At 45.1% G+C, this 16,913-nt stretch overlaps 1 protein-coding gene across 3 annotated transcripts in view; it reads right to left on the bottom strand.

Moving 5' to 3' along the window:
* Positions 1-16,913, bottom strand: part of obsl1a (obscurin like cytoskeletal adaptor 1a) — a 149,151-nt gene that overhangs the window by 60,310 nt on the left and 71,928 nt on the right. For all 3 annotated transcript variants that reach the window (XM_072261041.1, XM_072261043.1, XM_072261044.1), the window contains exons 20-21: positions 11,696-11,971; positions 3,837-4,112 (exon numbers count right to left, since the gene is read on the bottom strand). In XM_072261041.1, coding sequence (XP_072117142.1) covers positions 3,837-4,112; positions 11,696-11,971 — 552 coding nt within the window. The remainder of the gene's footprint in view (positions 1-3,836; positions 4,113-11,695; positions 11,972-16,913) is intronic.

The following is a 16,913-nucleotide window of genomic DNA, read 5'->3' as shown; positions in this document are numbered from 1 at the left end:
ACTGAGCAGTGAAGCATGTGATTAGGGGTATTGCCTTAAACGCACTATACAGCGGAACCACATGTTTGGCTGCTCGTGGAATGAAGTGGTGATAGAAATTCACAATGCCTAAAAGCTCCTGAAGTTCTTTCAGTAGTGTGGGGTAGTGGGAAATCCATAATAGTGGCTACTTTTGATGGGAGGGGTTTTGCACATTCTGTGGAGATGCAATGGCCAAGGAAGTCAATTGCTGATAACCCAAACTGCCATTTAGCAGGGTTAATAATCAACCTGTATTGGTTTAAGTGTTCGAAAAGTGTGCAGAGATGGGATATGTGTTTCAATTTGGGTGCACTGGTCACAAGTATGTCATCCAGGTAAACAAAAAGAAAATCTAAGTCTTTTAATATGGAGTCCATCAGCTGTTGTAGAGCCTGTGCTGCATTTTTCAGTCCAAATGACATGTGCAGAAACTCAAAAAGGCCAAACAGGTTTATCACCGCTGTTTTGGGAATGTCCTCCAAGCACACAAGTGCCTGATAGTAGCCCCTAACTAGATTGACTTTTAAAAAAACTAACTTTGCAGCTAAACTTGCCGAGCAGTCTTGGATGTGTGGGACTGGGTAACCATCAAGGGTTAAGGCATTGGTTATCACCACATGGACAATAACCACCATTGGACTTGGGGACCATACAGAGGGGTGAAGCCCGGGGGCTATTTGACCAGTGTACAATGCCAAGTCTTTCCATGTTGAAAAAAACAGCCTTCGTGGTTGCCAGCTTTTCTGGGTCCAGTCTACACGTGCAGGCATGGACCAGCAGGCCGGTTGTGGTGCTCGGCCCCATGCTTTGTGACTGTAGTGGAGAATGTGGGCTTGGTGCAGCCTGGGAATTCACCCAGCGGTTGAATAAACTCACATGTGGTGGAGCATGCACTTGACAGAGTTGTTGTAGGGAGCGTTTTGGGGGAGCAGGGTTACAATCCAAAATCCTTGACATCCACAAGCTGGCAATTTTTAAGATCGACCAACAGTCCTTGAACACACAGGAAATCTGCCTCTTTAGCCAGATGAAGTCCCAACTGAAGCAGAGTGTGTCGTACAAGTCTGGATCCCCTGGCGCATGCACCACCCCATGTGAGTTCAGTGCCCAGCTGGGCGAATTCCCAAACCTCACCAAGCCCACAGTTTCCACTACAGTCACAAAGCATGGGGTCAAGCACCACACTTCCACAACGGGCTTACTGGCATGCACGTAGACTGGAGTCAGAGAAGCTGGCCAGCACGGAGAATGACTTGTTAACATGGAAATGCTTGGCTTTGTACTCAGGTTGAAAAGTTCTTGGGCTTCAACCCTCCACATAGTCCCCAAGCCGACGGTTGTCATCATCCATGTAGCGATTAACACCGCCTTAACGAGGCCAGCACCCCCCGATCGTTACCCAGTCCCACATATTCAAGACTTTTCGGCACATTTAGCTGGAAAGATAACTTTTTCTAAAGTGGACTTAGTCAGGGCTACCATCAGGGACCTGTGTGTGCTGAGGATGATCCCAAACTGCTGTTCCCATTTGGCCTATTTATGTTTCTGTGTATGCCATTTGGGCTGAAAAATGCAGCACAGACTTTCCAGCGACTAATAGACACTATGTTAAAAGACTTACATTTTCTTTTTCTTTACCTGGATGACATATTTGTTGCTAGCGCATCCAAAACTGAATACATATCACATCTCCGTGCATTTTTCAAATGCTTAAGCCAGCATGGGCTGGTTATTAACCCTAAGTGCCAGTATGGCTTGTCTGCTATTGAATTTCTCAGCCACCACATCTCCTCAGAAAGTGCAACATCCCTGTCAAAATTCACCACTATCATGGACTTCCTACTGACCTACATTACCAAAGCACTATGAATTTTTACATATGGTGAATATCTATCACCATTTCATTCTGCCAGCTGCTGAATGTATGCTCCCCCTGTATAGTGCCCTTAAAGGCAGTGCCCCGATTGCATGCTTGAGTGGTCAGCGGACATGACCACAGCAATTAGCTCTTTTGAAAGTGACCCTAGTGGCACACCCACTCACCTTTAACCTATGCCCTCCAGCTTTAGACTCTCCTACCCTGGGAAAAAGACTTACCTATCCCTCTCATGATTTTATCAGCTATCACCCTCAGCCTCCTTTGCTCCAGGGAAAACAGTCTCAGTCATTCCACACTGCCAGACGAGCACTGCATGAAAATCCTGCTCCTCAGGACCCCTTTAAATCCTTCCCTTTTCACCTTAACTTTATACCCAGTGATGACAATAGATCAAAGAGCACTAGGTAATTGACCCAGGTTTCTCCCCCCACGGATGCTGCGTGACCTGCTGAGTGTTTTCTGCGCTTGGTGTCACTGTCTGTGATCAGACATAGTCACAGAGTCATACAGTGCTACAGCACAGAAAAAGGCCCATCAAGTGGAACTATTACTTATCTAGTCCCATTGGCCTACAGCTGGACCACAGCCCTAAATACCTCTCCCATCTATATACTTACCTAAATTTAGACAGTAACGGAAGAGGGAGGAGAAGATGGCAGCACGATACAGCGAGCGCGGCCGTTCCAAAAGATATCGTATGTGTTAATTAGGATGCCATGCACAATCCTGATTTGATGGAGACAGACGTGAGAAGCACAGAGGAACACCTGGAGAAACTTCTGAAATGCCTGCTTCGCTGCCGCTGCTACTGTGCGATCGAGAATCTCTGGAGGGGAAGGCCCCAAATCCTCAGCTTTGCCTATTGCCTGTTGCTGGGGCTGGGGTCGAAGCACTCGGCAGAGATGGTGCTCGGTGCTCGGTGTCAGAGGCTCAGAGTTATCGGACGGACTCGGAGTCGGACTGTGGTCGGATGCTTCCAGGATGCTACATGGACAAGTTTGCGGCGCTGGAGGTTCACCGTCTGCGTCAGATGATGCGACTTTCGAGAGACTTTGAGACTTTTTACCGTGCCCATGGTCTGTTCTTTATCAAATTACGGTATTGCTTTGCACTGCTGTAACTATATGCTATAATTATGTGGTTTTTGTCAGTTTTTCAGTCGGTTTGTCATGTGTTTCTGTGATATCATTCTGGAGAAACATTGTATCATTTCTTAATGCATGCATTACTAAATGACAATAAAAGAGGACTGTGTGTCCTCATAATCTAATCTAATCTAATAATCTAATTTCAACATCAAACCCACATCTACCATTTCCGCTGCCAGTTTGTTCCATACTCGCACCACCCTCAGAGTGAAGAAGTTCCCCTTCAGTCTCCCCTTAAACATTTCACCTTTCATGCTTAGCCTATGACTTCCTATGTACTATGGAATTAAGTCTTAACCTGTTCAAACTTTGCCTATAACTAGGTCCTCAAATCCCAGCAACCTCCTTGTAAATTTTCTCTGTACTCTTTCAGATTTATTGATATCTTTCCTGTAGGTAGGTGATCAGGACTACACACAATACTCCAGATGAGGCCTCACGAATGTCTTATACAACTTCAACATCACATCCCAACTCCTGTACTCGATACTTTGATTTACGACGACCTATGTGCCTATATCTCTCTTTATGACCCTATCTCCCTGTGATGCCACTTTCATGGAAGTATGGATCTGTACTCCCAGACTCCTCTGTTCTTCCACACTCCTTAGTGCTCGACTACTCACTGCGTAGGGCCTACCCATGTTGGTCCCACCGAAGTGCAACACCTCACTTGTCTGCATTAAAATCCATCTGCCATTTTTCCAGCTGGATCAGAACCTACTGCAAGCTTTGATAGCCTTCCTCACTGTCACTACAGTGACCAGTGTCTTGAAGAAACAGAATACCTGCAACTGTTACTTTGAAGGTCAGCTTGTCAGTCCCAGCATCACAGACGTATTGTCCGGAGTCACGGGGCTCCGAGTCGAAGATCATCAGCTCCCGCGTCAGACCCCGTGACTCGATCTTGACCTTGTCACTGTTCAGTAGTTCGACACCGTCCCGGTACCAGCGGACCTTCACGTCTGACCGAGACAGTTTACACATCATGGAGATGACCTCTGATTCTGTGAAAGTCCGGTCCTCGGATACCTTGTTGCTTCCTAAGATGGTCACCGGTGGATCTGCAAGGGGACATGGAGCATTCAGAATCAATGTCAGGTTTATTGTCACTGAGTAAAATGTGTTGTTTTGGACCAGCAGTGCTATACAAGGACAATACTGTGTGAATCTATACTCAGTATCCACTTTGTTAAGTCCACCTCTACATCTAGTCCTCAATGCAAATATGTAACTAGCCAATCATGTGGCAACAACTCAGTGCATAAAAGCATGCAGACATGGTCAAGAGGTTCAGTGTTGTTCAGACCAAGCATCAATGGGGAGGTAATGTAATCTAAGTGACAATGGCCGTGGAATGATTGTTGGTGCTAGTCAGGGTGATTTGAGTATCGCAGAACCTGCTGATCTCCTGGGATTTTCATGCACAACAGTCACTAGAGTTTACAGAGAATGGAGTGAAAAACCAAAAAAAAACATCCAGTGAATGGCAGTTCTGTGGGTGAAAACACTTTGTTAATGAGTGAGGCACTTTACTCAACCCAGGAACATCTGGACAGTGAAGATACATATATCAGAATGCTCTTTATTGATTACTGCTTGGCATTCAATACTAGCATCCACTCAAAACTAATCAATAAGCTTCAAGACCTTGGCCTCAATACCTGCTTGTGCTACTGGATCCTCATTTTCCTCACTTGCAGACCGCAGTCAGTTCAGATTGGCAACAACATCTCCTCCACAATCTCCATCAGCACAGGTGCACCACAAGGCTGCATACTGTATTCTATTGCCACTTCTTTGCCCATTCTCCTAATCTGTCTAAGTCCTTCAGGAAGTGTATAGCCATGCATCTTGGTAGAAGTAATAAAAGCATAGACTATTTTTTAAATGGAAAGAAAATTCAAAAATCCGAGGTGCAAAGAGATTTGGGAATCCTTGTGCAGGATTTTCTAAAGGGTAATTTGCAGGTTGAGTCTGTGGTGAGGAAGACAAATGCAATGTTAGCATTCATTTCAAGAAGATTAGAATATAAAAGCAAATTATAATGCCTCTCATGGAGTATTATGAGCAGTTTCGGGCCCTTTATCTTAGAAAAGATGTGTTGAAACTGGAGAAGGTACAAAGGAAATTCACAAAAATTATTCCAGGATTAAACGGCTTGTCATATGAAGAGCATTTGATGGCTCTGGGCCTGTATTCACTGGAATTTAAAAGAATGAAGGTGGGGTGCGGGGCGACCTAATTGAAACCGATTGAATAGTGAAAGGCCTTAATAGCGTGGATGTGAAGAGGATGTTTCTACAGTGGGAGTGTCTAAGACCAGAGGACACCGCCTCAAAATAGAAGGGCATCCTTTTAGAACGGAGATGAGGCAATATTCATTTAGCCAGAAAGTGGTGAATCTGTGGAATTCATCGCCACAGGCAGCTGTGGAGGCCGAGTCCTTATGTGTATTTAATACAGAGGTTGATAGATGCTTGATTTTTCAGAGCATGAAGGGATACCGGGGGCGGGGATGAGGGAGGGGAAGGCATGTGATTGGGGCTGAGAGGGAAATTGGATCAGCTATGATAAAATGGCAGAGCAGACTTGATGGGCCAAATGACCTAATTCTGCTCCTATATCTTATGGTCTTATATGGTGTTATGGTTCCTTGGAGGTCCTGTTCTTCAGCCTCTTTCCTACTCCCTATATTTACTGCACAGAACCCCTTCCCCATTTCTACCTATGTCATCAACCTCGACCTTTGGTTGTTCACCCTCCCTCTTGACAATATTCTGCAACCAATCTGAGACATCCTGGACCCTCACACCAGGGAGGCAACACACCATCCTGGGTTCTCCTTCGCAGCCACAGAATCTCCCGTCCGTAACCCTAACTATTCAGTCTCCTATCACCATTGCTCCTCCAGGCTTTACCCTTCCCTGCTGAGCCTCAGACCTAGCCACACCGCCACTTGGCTTGCTGCTACTTTTGTGTCCTGACAGGCCTTCCCCACCAGCAGTATCCAAAAGAGCTATACTTGTTGCTGAGGGGAATCGCCACAAAGGAACTCTGCACTGACTGTTCACACTCCTTACTTTCTTAGGAGTTGGTGAAGATTCAGCATGTCACCTAAAACATGGATAATCTTCTACAGATGTACAGTGGAGAGTACATTGACTGGTTGCATCATGGCCTGGTATGGAAACAGAAAAGCTGACAAAAAGTAGTTGATATGGCCCAGACCATCACGGCTAAAGACCTCCCCACCACTAAGCACATCTACATAGAGCGCTATCGCAGAAAAGCAGCATCCATCATCAAGGACCCCCAGCATCCAGGCCACGCTCTCTTCTCGCTGCTGCCATCAGCAAGGAGGTACAGGAGCCTCAGGACTCTCACCACCAGGTTCAGGAACAGTTATTACCCCTCAACCAGCAGGCTCTTGAACCAGAGGGGATGACATCACTCAACTTCACTCACCCCATCACTGTACTGTTCCCACAACCTATGGACTTACTTTCAAGAACTCTTCATCTCATATTCTCAATACTTATCACTTATTTATTTATCTACCTGTGATGCGACTTTCAAAGAATTATGGATCTGTATTCCTAGATCCCTACCTGCCCCTCCACCTTTCTTTGCATTGTTTGCAAAACTTTGCAACAAAGCCATCAATTCCATCATCCAAATCATTGACATTTAACGTAAAAAGAATTGGTCCCAGCACAGACGCCTGTAGAACACCACTTGCCACCAGCAGCCAACCAGAAAAGGGTCCCTTTACTCCCACTTTTTGCCTCCTACCAATCAGCCACTGCTTTATCCATGCTAGAATCTTTCCTGTAATACCGTGGGCTCTTAACTTGTTGATCACCCTCATGTGTGGCAGCTTGTCAAAGGCCTTCTGAAAATCCAAGTACACAACATCCACCAATTCTCCTTTGTCTATCCTGCTTGTTATTTCTTCAAATAATTCCAAAAGATTTGTCAGGTAAGATTTTCTCTTGAGGAAACCAAGCTGACTACAGCCTATTTGATCATGTACCTCCAAATACCCTGAAACCACATCCTTAGCAATCGACTCCAACATTTTCCTAACCTCTGAGTTCAGATTAACTGACCTATAATTTCCTTTCTTACAATTTTCTAGTCTTCTGGAACCATTCCAGAATCTAGTTATTCTTGAAAGATCATTACTAATGCCTCCATAATCTCTTCAGCCACCTCTTTCAGAACCCTGGGGTGCAGTTCATCTGGTCCAGGTGACTTATCTCCCTTCAGACTTTTCAGTTTCCCAAAAACCTCCTCTCTATTAATAGTAACTTCACACACAGTATGGTAACGTAGTGGTTAGCACAATGCTTTCCTGTCTGTCTGTGAGGAGTTTGTATGTTCTCCCCATGACCATGTGGATTTCCTCTGGGTGCTCTGGTTTCCTCCCACAGTCCAAAGTGTACTAGCTGGTAGGTTAATTGGTCATTGTAAATCGTTCCATGATTAGGCTAGGGTTGCTGGGTTGGTTGCTGGCAACGCGGTTCGAAGGGCTGGAAAGGCCAATTCCACGCTGTATCTCAGCAAACTTAAGTATGGTATTGGAGCTGTGTTTAGCCTCACAGTCATCAGTATAAAGCGAGTAGAGTAGGGGACAAATCGTGTCTTACTAACTTGATTGAGTTTTTTGACGAGGTGATGAGAGGGATTAATGAAGGAAGAGATACGGACGTTGTCTACATGGATTTTAGTACGATATTCGGAAAGGACCCTCATGGGAGGCTCGTCTGAAGATTAAGATGCATTGTGAATTAGCCATTTGGAATCAGAACTGGCTTACCCATTGAAGACAGAGGGTTGTGGTCGAAGAAATTCACTCCAGTTGAAGGTCTGTCATCAGTGATGTCCCGCAGGGATCTGTACTGGGACCTATGCTGTTTGTGATGTGTGTCAATGACCTGGATGATAATGTAGATGGGTGTGATAGTTTACAAAGAATGGTGCGAAAAACAAAAAAACATCCAGCCAGTGGCTGTTCTGTGAGTGAAAACATCTTGTTAAATCCACTCGCTGGATGTTTTTTTGTTTTTGGCACCATTCTTTGTAAACTCTAAAGTCTGCTGTGCGTAAAAATCCCAGGAGATCAGCAGTTTCTGAGATACTCAAATCACACCTAATTAATTAGCTTGCTTATTTCGGCTTTTTTCTTAAAGATGTGCCGGACGTGCTCTGGTGCGCTCCAGCCAGCACTGCACCTCTGGACATAGATCAGTTGCAGAGTTGAGCAGAGAAATGGCAGGTGGAATTTAACCTGGTCAAATGTAAAGTGTTGAACCGTGGTAGGGTCAATGTAAAGAGAAAGTACACCGTTCAGGGCAAGATCCTTAACAATGCTGATAAGCGGAGGGATCTTGGGGTCTAAGTTCATTACTCCCTGTAAATGGCTACACAGTTTGATAGGGTGGTTAAGAATGCATATGGAATGCTTGCCTTTATTGGTTGAGGCTCTGAGTTCAAAAGTCAGGAAGCTATGTTGCAGCTTTATAAAACTCTAGTTAGGCTGCATCTGGAGTGTTGCATACAGTCTGGTCACCCCACTATAGGAAGGGTGTTGAAGTGTTGGAGAAGGTGTGGAAGAGGTTTACCAGGATGCTGCCTGGATTAGAGGGCATGTGCTATACAGAGAGGTTGGAGAAACTTGGGTTGTTTCTCTGGAGTGGCGGAGGCTGAGGTGAGGTTTGAGGGCCCATATTTAAAGTGAGAGGACAATTTTAAAGGAGACATGAGGGGCAAGTTTTTTTTTAAATGGAGACTGGTGAGAACGCTGTCTGGGGTGGTGGAAGAGGCAGATACATAGGGACTTATAAGAGACATTTAGATAGGCATTGAATGTGAGGAAAATAGAAAGACAGGGACATTGTAAAGGCAGAAGAGATTAGTTAACCATTTGATTACTAATTGAATTGGTTCAGCACAACATTGCAGGCCAAAGGGCCTGTTCCTGTACTGTACTCTTCTATGTTTTATGTTCTGTGGTGTAAGTGAGAGTATCAATCTGGTCTGCAAGCCTCCTTCAGCTAAATAAACAACTGATTGATGTCTGGAGGTGTCAGCTGCTACGTTAGAAAGCTGAGCTTGGCATAAAGGCCACCAGTCCTGCATAATGAGCATCCATCACACTTCTTGATGGTGGGAGGGATGTGTCTGTGATGCATTCGGCTGAGTGCATCATCCTCTGCAGCTTCCCACATTTGAAATGCAGTACCAGGCCATGATACAACCAGTCAGGACATTTCGTGCACTTGTGGAAGTTTGTTAAGAGTGTTTGATGACAAACTGAACCTCCTTAACCTGAACTGTTGGTGTACCTTCCTTGTGGAACATGGAGCAGAACTGCACAGGGACAGCCCCTTCAGCCCATGATGTTATGCTAAACTCATTAAACTAGGAATTAAAAGCCTAAATGCTCCTCCCTGCACAATGTCCATATCCCTTGATATACTGCATATTCATGAGCTTCTCTACATGCCACTTAAATGCCTCTTGTTTTTTGCCTCCACCAGCATCCCTGGCAGTGCATTCCAGACAACCACCACTCCCTGTGCATTAGAAAGTTGCAGACATGTCTCATTTCAGTTGATCCCTTCTCGCCTCAAATGCAGAGCCTCTAGTACTAGACATTTTTATCCTACTTAAAAGATACCATCTGTGTACCCTAACTGTACCTCCCATAATCCTACAAAATACTATCAGGTTTCCCTCTAGCCTCAGACACTCCAGAGAAATCGACCCAAGTCTGTCCAAAGCAACACACACTGTGATGAAAATTCACTGTCCAGGGTTCGGACAGCAGCAGCTGTAAACTAGAGATCTAAGTGCTGTTTCTGAGTAAGTTAAACTTCCAGCCAATATACTTTGTTCGGCTTCTAGGCATAAACAAGAGTCAGTCTTCAGTTTTTAGTGTAAATTGCAAGCAATACCAGTCTGAAGTTAAAAGAGTCGATTTGCAAGCTAGCAGCACAGACTACTTCCCCACCGACAATGGGGGGTATAATAATTGGCATGTCTCAAACCAGACAACACTGGATAAGTTATTTAGCTCCAGGAAGCTTGCAGACCAGATTGATACTATCACCTAGCACATCAGATAGCTGATTCGGTAATAGTTAGAAGATCTGTGTACTCAGAGAGTCAGCGTTTGGAGCATTAATGGTGAGTATCTGGGAACTCTGTTTCCAGAAGCTTTTAGACTATCTGTGTGAAAAGGTACTTGAAAAATATCACATACAAGAGAAGTCATCAAAGTGGCAAAAAGTTAAAGTCTGTCCCGAGCCTTGTGGCCCATCAGGCCAGTACATATGCTGGTTTCTGTGGCATGAAGTGACTGAGAGTATGAGACTCCCACCCCCCCACCCCCACCCCGGATAGGACACCAGTCTATCGCGAGGTTAACCCCCAGCATTTGCCGGTACCCATTTTCAGCTGGGTGGACTGGAGCAGTGTGTGGTTAAGTACCTTGCTCAAAGACACAACACACTGCCTTGGCCGAGACTCGAACCCACGACCTTCAGATTGTGAGCCCAACACCCTAACCACTTGGCCACACGCCACACAAAGTGGCAAAAAAACCAGTATAAATGTACAAGAGCAGTCAGGCATTTTAGGAATGGTCAGGGGGTGATAAAAGAATGACAGAAAGATGGGGTGACTAGAATCCATTTCTCTGCCTTCGATTTCTGTGATGGATGACTCAGTTGTCTGCAACTCGTTGGTATGTCTTGCTTGCTTATAGGAATTGCACCTGTTTTTAAAATCCTTTGTGTTCTAGAAATTGTTTGTAATTTAGAAGCCTTTCATGAGATAGAAATCCTCTGAGTTTTAAGTGCTTTAAGAATGTTATCTAAATTTAAATGTGTATCACTAAAAATAAATAAACTGAGCTTAAATTACTTTGTAAACAGGAGGGAGGACCAACTGCTCAAATAGTGGACATAGGCAACTAAACTCACCATGCAGGATAAACAGGGACATGATTGAGTCTTTGCAGATTAAGTGGCTACAGTACATCTTCCCTTTATTGAAGGTAGCTATCTATAATCAGATAGGAACTAAAATCTTCATTTGAGTTTAGAACTTCTCAGACAGCTAACCCAATAGCATCACAGAAGGCAGCATCCATCATCAAATATCCCACTATTCGGGCCATGCCATCTTCTGGCTGCGACCATTGAGCAAGAGGTACAGAAACCTAAACTGTAGCACCACTAGGTTCAAGAACAGCTACTTCCCTTCAACCATTCCGTTCCTGAACAAATCTGCACAACCCTAATCACTACGACTTTGTAAAACAACGAACACCTTGCACTACAACAAACAGTTTTTAGTTCTAATTATGAACTCTCTTGCATAATTTTATATATTTTTTGTTTGTACTGTATTACTTTGTGAATGTTGTGTATCTGATGCTATGTGCCTATGATGCTGCAAGTAAGTTCTTCATTGCATCTGTACATGCATGGACTTGTGCAGATGACAATAACCTGATTTGATTTTGAATTAACTAATCCCTTCTCATACAGACACAGAAGTCACTTGGTCAATCACGATCTCCCCAGCCAAGGGGACAAGCACTGGGTGAGTGTCTAGGGAGGGGACTGCACCTTACCTTCCACAAGGACTCGGAAGACAATGCTGTCATCCTGGACATCACACAGGTACTCTCCTGAGTCCGTCAGCTGTGCATCCAGGACCTGCAGTGACCGGACAGTCCCCTCGCTCCTGGTGGATGTTCGCCCGTCCTCAGCCACCTTCTCCCCGTCCTTGTACCACCGGGCGAGTGCATCTGCCCGGGACAACTCACACTCCAGCCGAATCTCCTCGGACACCAAGAACTTGTGGTCCATCAGCCATTCTGTTGGCCGGGTTATGCGGACCGGGGGTACTGCAGACAGAATCAGAGTCAGGTTCATTATAGAAACATAGAAAGTCTACAGCACAGTACAGGCCCTTCGGCCCACAATGGTGTGCCAAACATGTACTTACTTTAGAAATTACCCATAGTCCTCTATTTTTCTAAGCTCCATATCATCACTGATGTGTCATGAAATTTGTTGATTTGTGAGACTCCTTGCTCTATTCCATTGCATTCCTGTACTACAAACTAAGAGCTACAAGGACAGGTGGGACAAATTCCTGTTGAAGGATCTCAGCCGAAATACGTTGATTCTTTATTCCTTTGCAGAGATGCTGCCTGACCTGCTGAGCTCCTCCCACATCTTGCGTGTGTTACTTTGGACAAACCTGCCTTGCTTCCTCTCGAGCGGCAGAATCTGAGGGGACACCTGACAGGATTTTAGAAGATTCTAAGAGGCACATTTAGAGCAGATAGTTCGTATCTTTTAACTAGGATCAAATATCTAGTACTAGGTGCTATACATTTAAGCTGAGAGGGGATAAGATAGAATAAGATAGGCTCAGTGACTTTCTTTTACACAGAAGATGGTTGGTGCCTGGAATGCACTGCCTGGTGTGCGACGAAGGCAAATATGACAAAGACATTTAAGAGTTTCTCAGATAGACACAAGAATATTCTGAGAATGGCGGGATATGGACATTGTGTAGGTGAAAGGCATTAGTTTAGTCGGCTTTTAATTACTAGTTTATTCAGTTCAGCACAACATCGTTGGCTGAAGGGTCTGTTCCTGCATTGAACTGTTCTACATACTACAAGGAAAGCACAGCTGGGACTTCAATTTCTGAAGAGATCACAGCTTTATAAAACTCTGTTTAGAATGTGTTTGTTTACCCCATTATAGGAAGGATATGGAGGCTTTGAAGAGCGTGTGGAAATGGTTTACCAGGTTGAACAAACCTAGGTCATTTTCTCTGGATTGGCATTTCAAAGTAAATTTATTATCAAAGTACATAATTGTCATTATATACAACAATGAGACACATTTCTTGTCAGTATTCATAGTAAATCCAAGAAACACAGCAGAATCAGGGAAGGACCACACCCAGCAGGTGGACAAACACACAATGTGCAAGACAACAAACCGCAAATACAAGCAAAATAGTAATATCATCAGCAAATAAATAAATAAGCAATGAATATTGAGAATGTGAGATGAAGAGTCCTTGAAAGTGCATCTATAGGTTGTGGGAACAATTTAGCGAGTGAAATTGACTGAAGTTATCCCCTCAGGTTCAAGATCCTGATGGGTGGCGGCAGTAACTGCTCCCGAATCTGGTAGAGTGGGTCCTGAGGCTCCTGTAGCTTCTTCCTGATTGCAGCAGTGAGAAAATAGCATGGCGTGGATGGTGGAGGTCCTGATGACGGACGCTGCTTTCCTGTGACAGCACTCCTTGTAGATGTGTTCAGTGGTAGGGATGGCTTTACCTGTGGTGGACTGGGCTATGTCCACTACTTTTTGGAGGATTTTCTGTTCAAGGGCATTGGTGTTTCCATACCAGGCTGTGGTGCAACCAGTCAATATACCTTTCACCATACATTTATGGAAGTTTGTCAAAGTTTTAGATGCCAAGCCAAATCTTTGCAGACTTTTAAGGAAGCAGAGGCACTGCTGTGTTTTGTTCATAATGGCACTGACGTGCTGGACCCAGAACAGATCCTCTGAAACGATAAAACCGAGGAACCTAAAGTTCCTGACCCACTCCTCCTCTGATCCCAATGAGGATGGCTCATGAACCTTTGGTTTCCTCCTCCTGAAGTCAATAATCTTGCTGACATTGAGTGAGACATTGCTGCTGTGGCACTACTCAGCCAGATTTTCATTCGCCCTCCTCTATGCTGAATCATCACCACCTTTGATTTGGCCAATGACAGAGATGTCCTCATGGGGCTAAACACACAACTTGTGGTGCACCTGTGCTGATGGAGATCATGGAGGAGAAGTTGTTGCCAATCCAAACTGACTTGGGTCTGCAAATGAGGAAATCAAGGATCCAATTGCACAAGGAGGTATTGAGACCAAGGTCTTGAAGCTTACTGATTAGTTTTGAGGGGATGTTAGTATTGAATGCTGAGCTGTAGTCAATGAAGAACATCCTGATGCGTGCATTTTCGCTGTCCATGTGTTCCAGGGTTGAGTGAAGAGCCAGTGAGATGGCATCTGCTGTGGACCTGTTGCTCCAGTAGGCAAATTGGAGCAGATCCAAGTCATTTCTCAGAGAGTTTTTATTTTCATCACCCACCTCTCAAAGCACTTCATCACATACTACTGAACGATAGTTATCGAGGCAGGTTACCACATTCTTCGTAGGCACGGGTATAATTAAGCCTGCTTGAAACAGGTGGATGCCTCAGACTGCCAAAGTGAGAGGTTAAAGATGTCGGTGAACACCCTTGCCAGTTGATCAGCACAGGTCCTCAGTTCTCGGCCGGGTACCCCATCTGGGCCAAATGCTTTCCGTGGATTCACCATCCTGAAGGATGCTGTCACATGAGCTGAGGAGACTGAAATCACAGGGTAACCAGGGCTGTGGGAGGTCATGAATGTTTCTTTATGTTTTGACAGTCAAAGCAAGCATAGAAGGCATTGGGCTTATTTGGTAGCAAAATCTTGTTGTCACATACCTGACTTGGTTTTACTTTGTAAGAAGTGGCTTTCTGGAGATCATACCCCCACCTTTTGTATTTTACTTGGTCGTCAGACCTGAAATCCACTGATCTGGCCCTCAGCAGATTATGGATATTATGATTCATCCACAGCTGTTGGTTGAGGAAGTCTGAATGATTTTATGGGGGTACACTCATCTACAACTGTTTTTATGAAGTCCATGACAACTGTGGTGTACTCCTTCAGATTCCCTGATGAATTCTTGAACATGACCCAGTCCGCCAACTAGAAGCAAACCCGTAGCTGCTCCTCTGTCTCCTGCGACCACCTCTTTGCTGACCTTATCTCTCGAGCCTTGCACTTTTGCCTGTATCCAGGTAGGAGGACAGCCAAATGTGGTCTAGGCATGGGGCAGCTGGCATTCCTAATCGCAGTGTAGCCGTAGTCGAGTGTATTGCGACCCCTGGTGCTGCAGGTAATATGTTGATGATAATTGGGCAGAGATTTCTTCAAACAAGGCTGATAGATTTCCCTGATAATGGCTTGAAAGGCATTGGGATAGGCTGTTTCTTGTTTGCTAATGGCAGCATTCAATATCTTGAATGCCTATTTAACATCAGCCTTTGATGGTATGTAAACTGTGGTCAGGATCGTGGAGGAGGACTCTCTTGGTAAGTAGAATGGTCAGCACTTAGTCATCAAATGTTCCCGATCAGGGAAACAAGAATGCAACAAGAGTGCTATGTCCAAGGACCAGAAAGAGTTTATCATGAAACACAGAATCCCACCTTTTGCCTTCTCCAAATTAGCAGTTTGGTCCATCCTGTGTATCGAGAAGCCCTCGGATCTTACCAGCTTATCTGGCGTGTCCAGATTGAGCCATGTGTCTGTGAAACACAGAACGCAGCAATTCCTCATTTCCCTCCAATACAGCAATCTTGTCCTTAGGTCCTCAATCTTGTTCTCCAGTGACTGTACATTTGCTAACAAGATGCTGGGTAGAGGGAGCTTCATTCTAGCTTGGAGTCCTTCCCTCCTCCCTTTCTTCCGAAAATGTGATGTACCTTCGTCCACTTAAGGATGCCATACCTGCATATTTGGGAGTTAAGTTTTCCGAGACGGCCAAGTGTTTGAGGGGAAATGTTTAAGAGGCTCTTAGATAAGGTCATGAATATGCAGATTATGTAGGGATATGGGCATTGTTAGGGCAGGAAGTGTTAGATTAGTAAGCTTTTTGTTCTTAGTGCATAAAATAAAGAGAAGCATAGAAAGTGTAGAGAGCTGCTATCACTTTCCCAGGTCAAAACGCCTAGTACTAGAGCTATGTAGTTCCATAAAGCTGTTATAGCCAGGGGCTGTGGTAGGGATAAACTCCCAACTACCTACTAAATGCTCCTAATGGCATACATCTTAAATAGTGTCTGACAACCAAGTTCAGCTCCTGTCCTTCACATGTGGTTTAGCTACGAAGCCCAGTGGAACTGCTCCTACCGACAAGACAAGTGGTAAAGGTGGGTTACTGGTGCCTCAAAAACCAGTTGCTTCGGGCAGATGGGGGTTCGTCAACCACGGCTGGCAGATCATCTGGGAGAAGGAAAACTCTAATCTCAAACCTCTGCTGCCTTGCAGCTACTCCCGCTCACGAGGAAGGCCTCAGGAGTAAACCTTGAGGGAAAATCTGGATCTGGAGTCCTTAAGGCAGTCCTATGTTGAGTTCACCGCTGACTGGCAACTCCTGCGACATCACTGGTGCCAAACTGTATCAGCCTCTGCTGTTCCTGTGAGTTCATCAGCAGCATGGAGGGGAGGGAGCCAGTTACACCGGCAACAGCTTGATCTCCCTATCATATTCCCCTAGCTTGTGATATCTTCTGGTAAGAGAGCAGCACGTTCCAACACAACAGCCTCTCGGGGGCCAACTAAAGGTGCACTTTTCTTTTAAAATAAGTTTTTTATGATCACAAGACTATAGTAGACCCCATGGGTACAGCAGGTCTAGCACATCAGTGAACTGTTCGTTATTTGGAGCAGCTGGCTGGGGTGTTGAAGGAGCCGGCGGACGGGTCAGAAAAGGAAAAGCCAACCGTCAGGTTGGAGAAGGAGAAGCCGGCGGATGTGCCGGAGAAGGTTCGGAGGAGCTGACCTGAGTGAGGACCACATTGCTGCCTGCTGCTCCAAGGCATTGCAGTTAGTGCATGAAAGCAGCGTGCAGTGTAACTGTGAGTGACCGTCTTGGACGTTTCTCTTGCAATCACAAGACGTTGATAATGTAAGATGCTTCAGGCCTTTTTCCCTTGTTTGGCG

The sequence above is a fragment of the Mobula birostris genome, chromosome 6, assembly GCF_030028105.1.
Source record: "Mobula birostris isolate sMobBir1 chromosome 6, sMobBir1.hap1, whole genome shotgun sequence".
Classification (NCBI taxonomy): Eukaryota; Metazoa; Chordata; class Chondrichthyes; order Myliobatiformes; family Myliobatidae; genus Mobula; species Mobula birostris.
The sequence above is the reverse complement of the archived record's forward strand: the minus strand, read 5'-3'. Positions and strand labels throughout refer to the sequence as shown.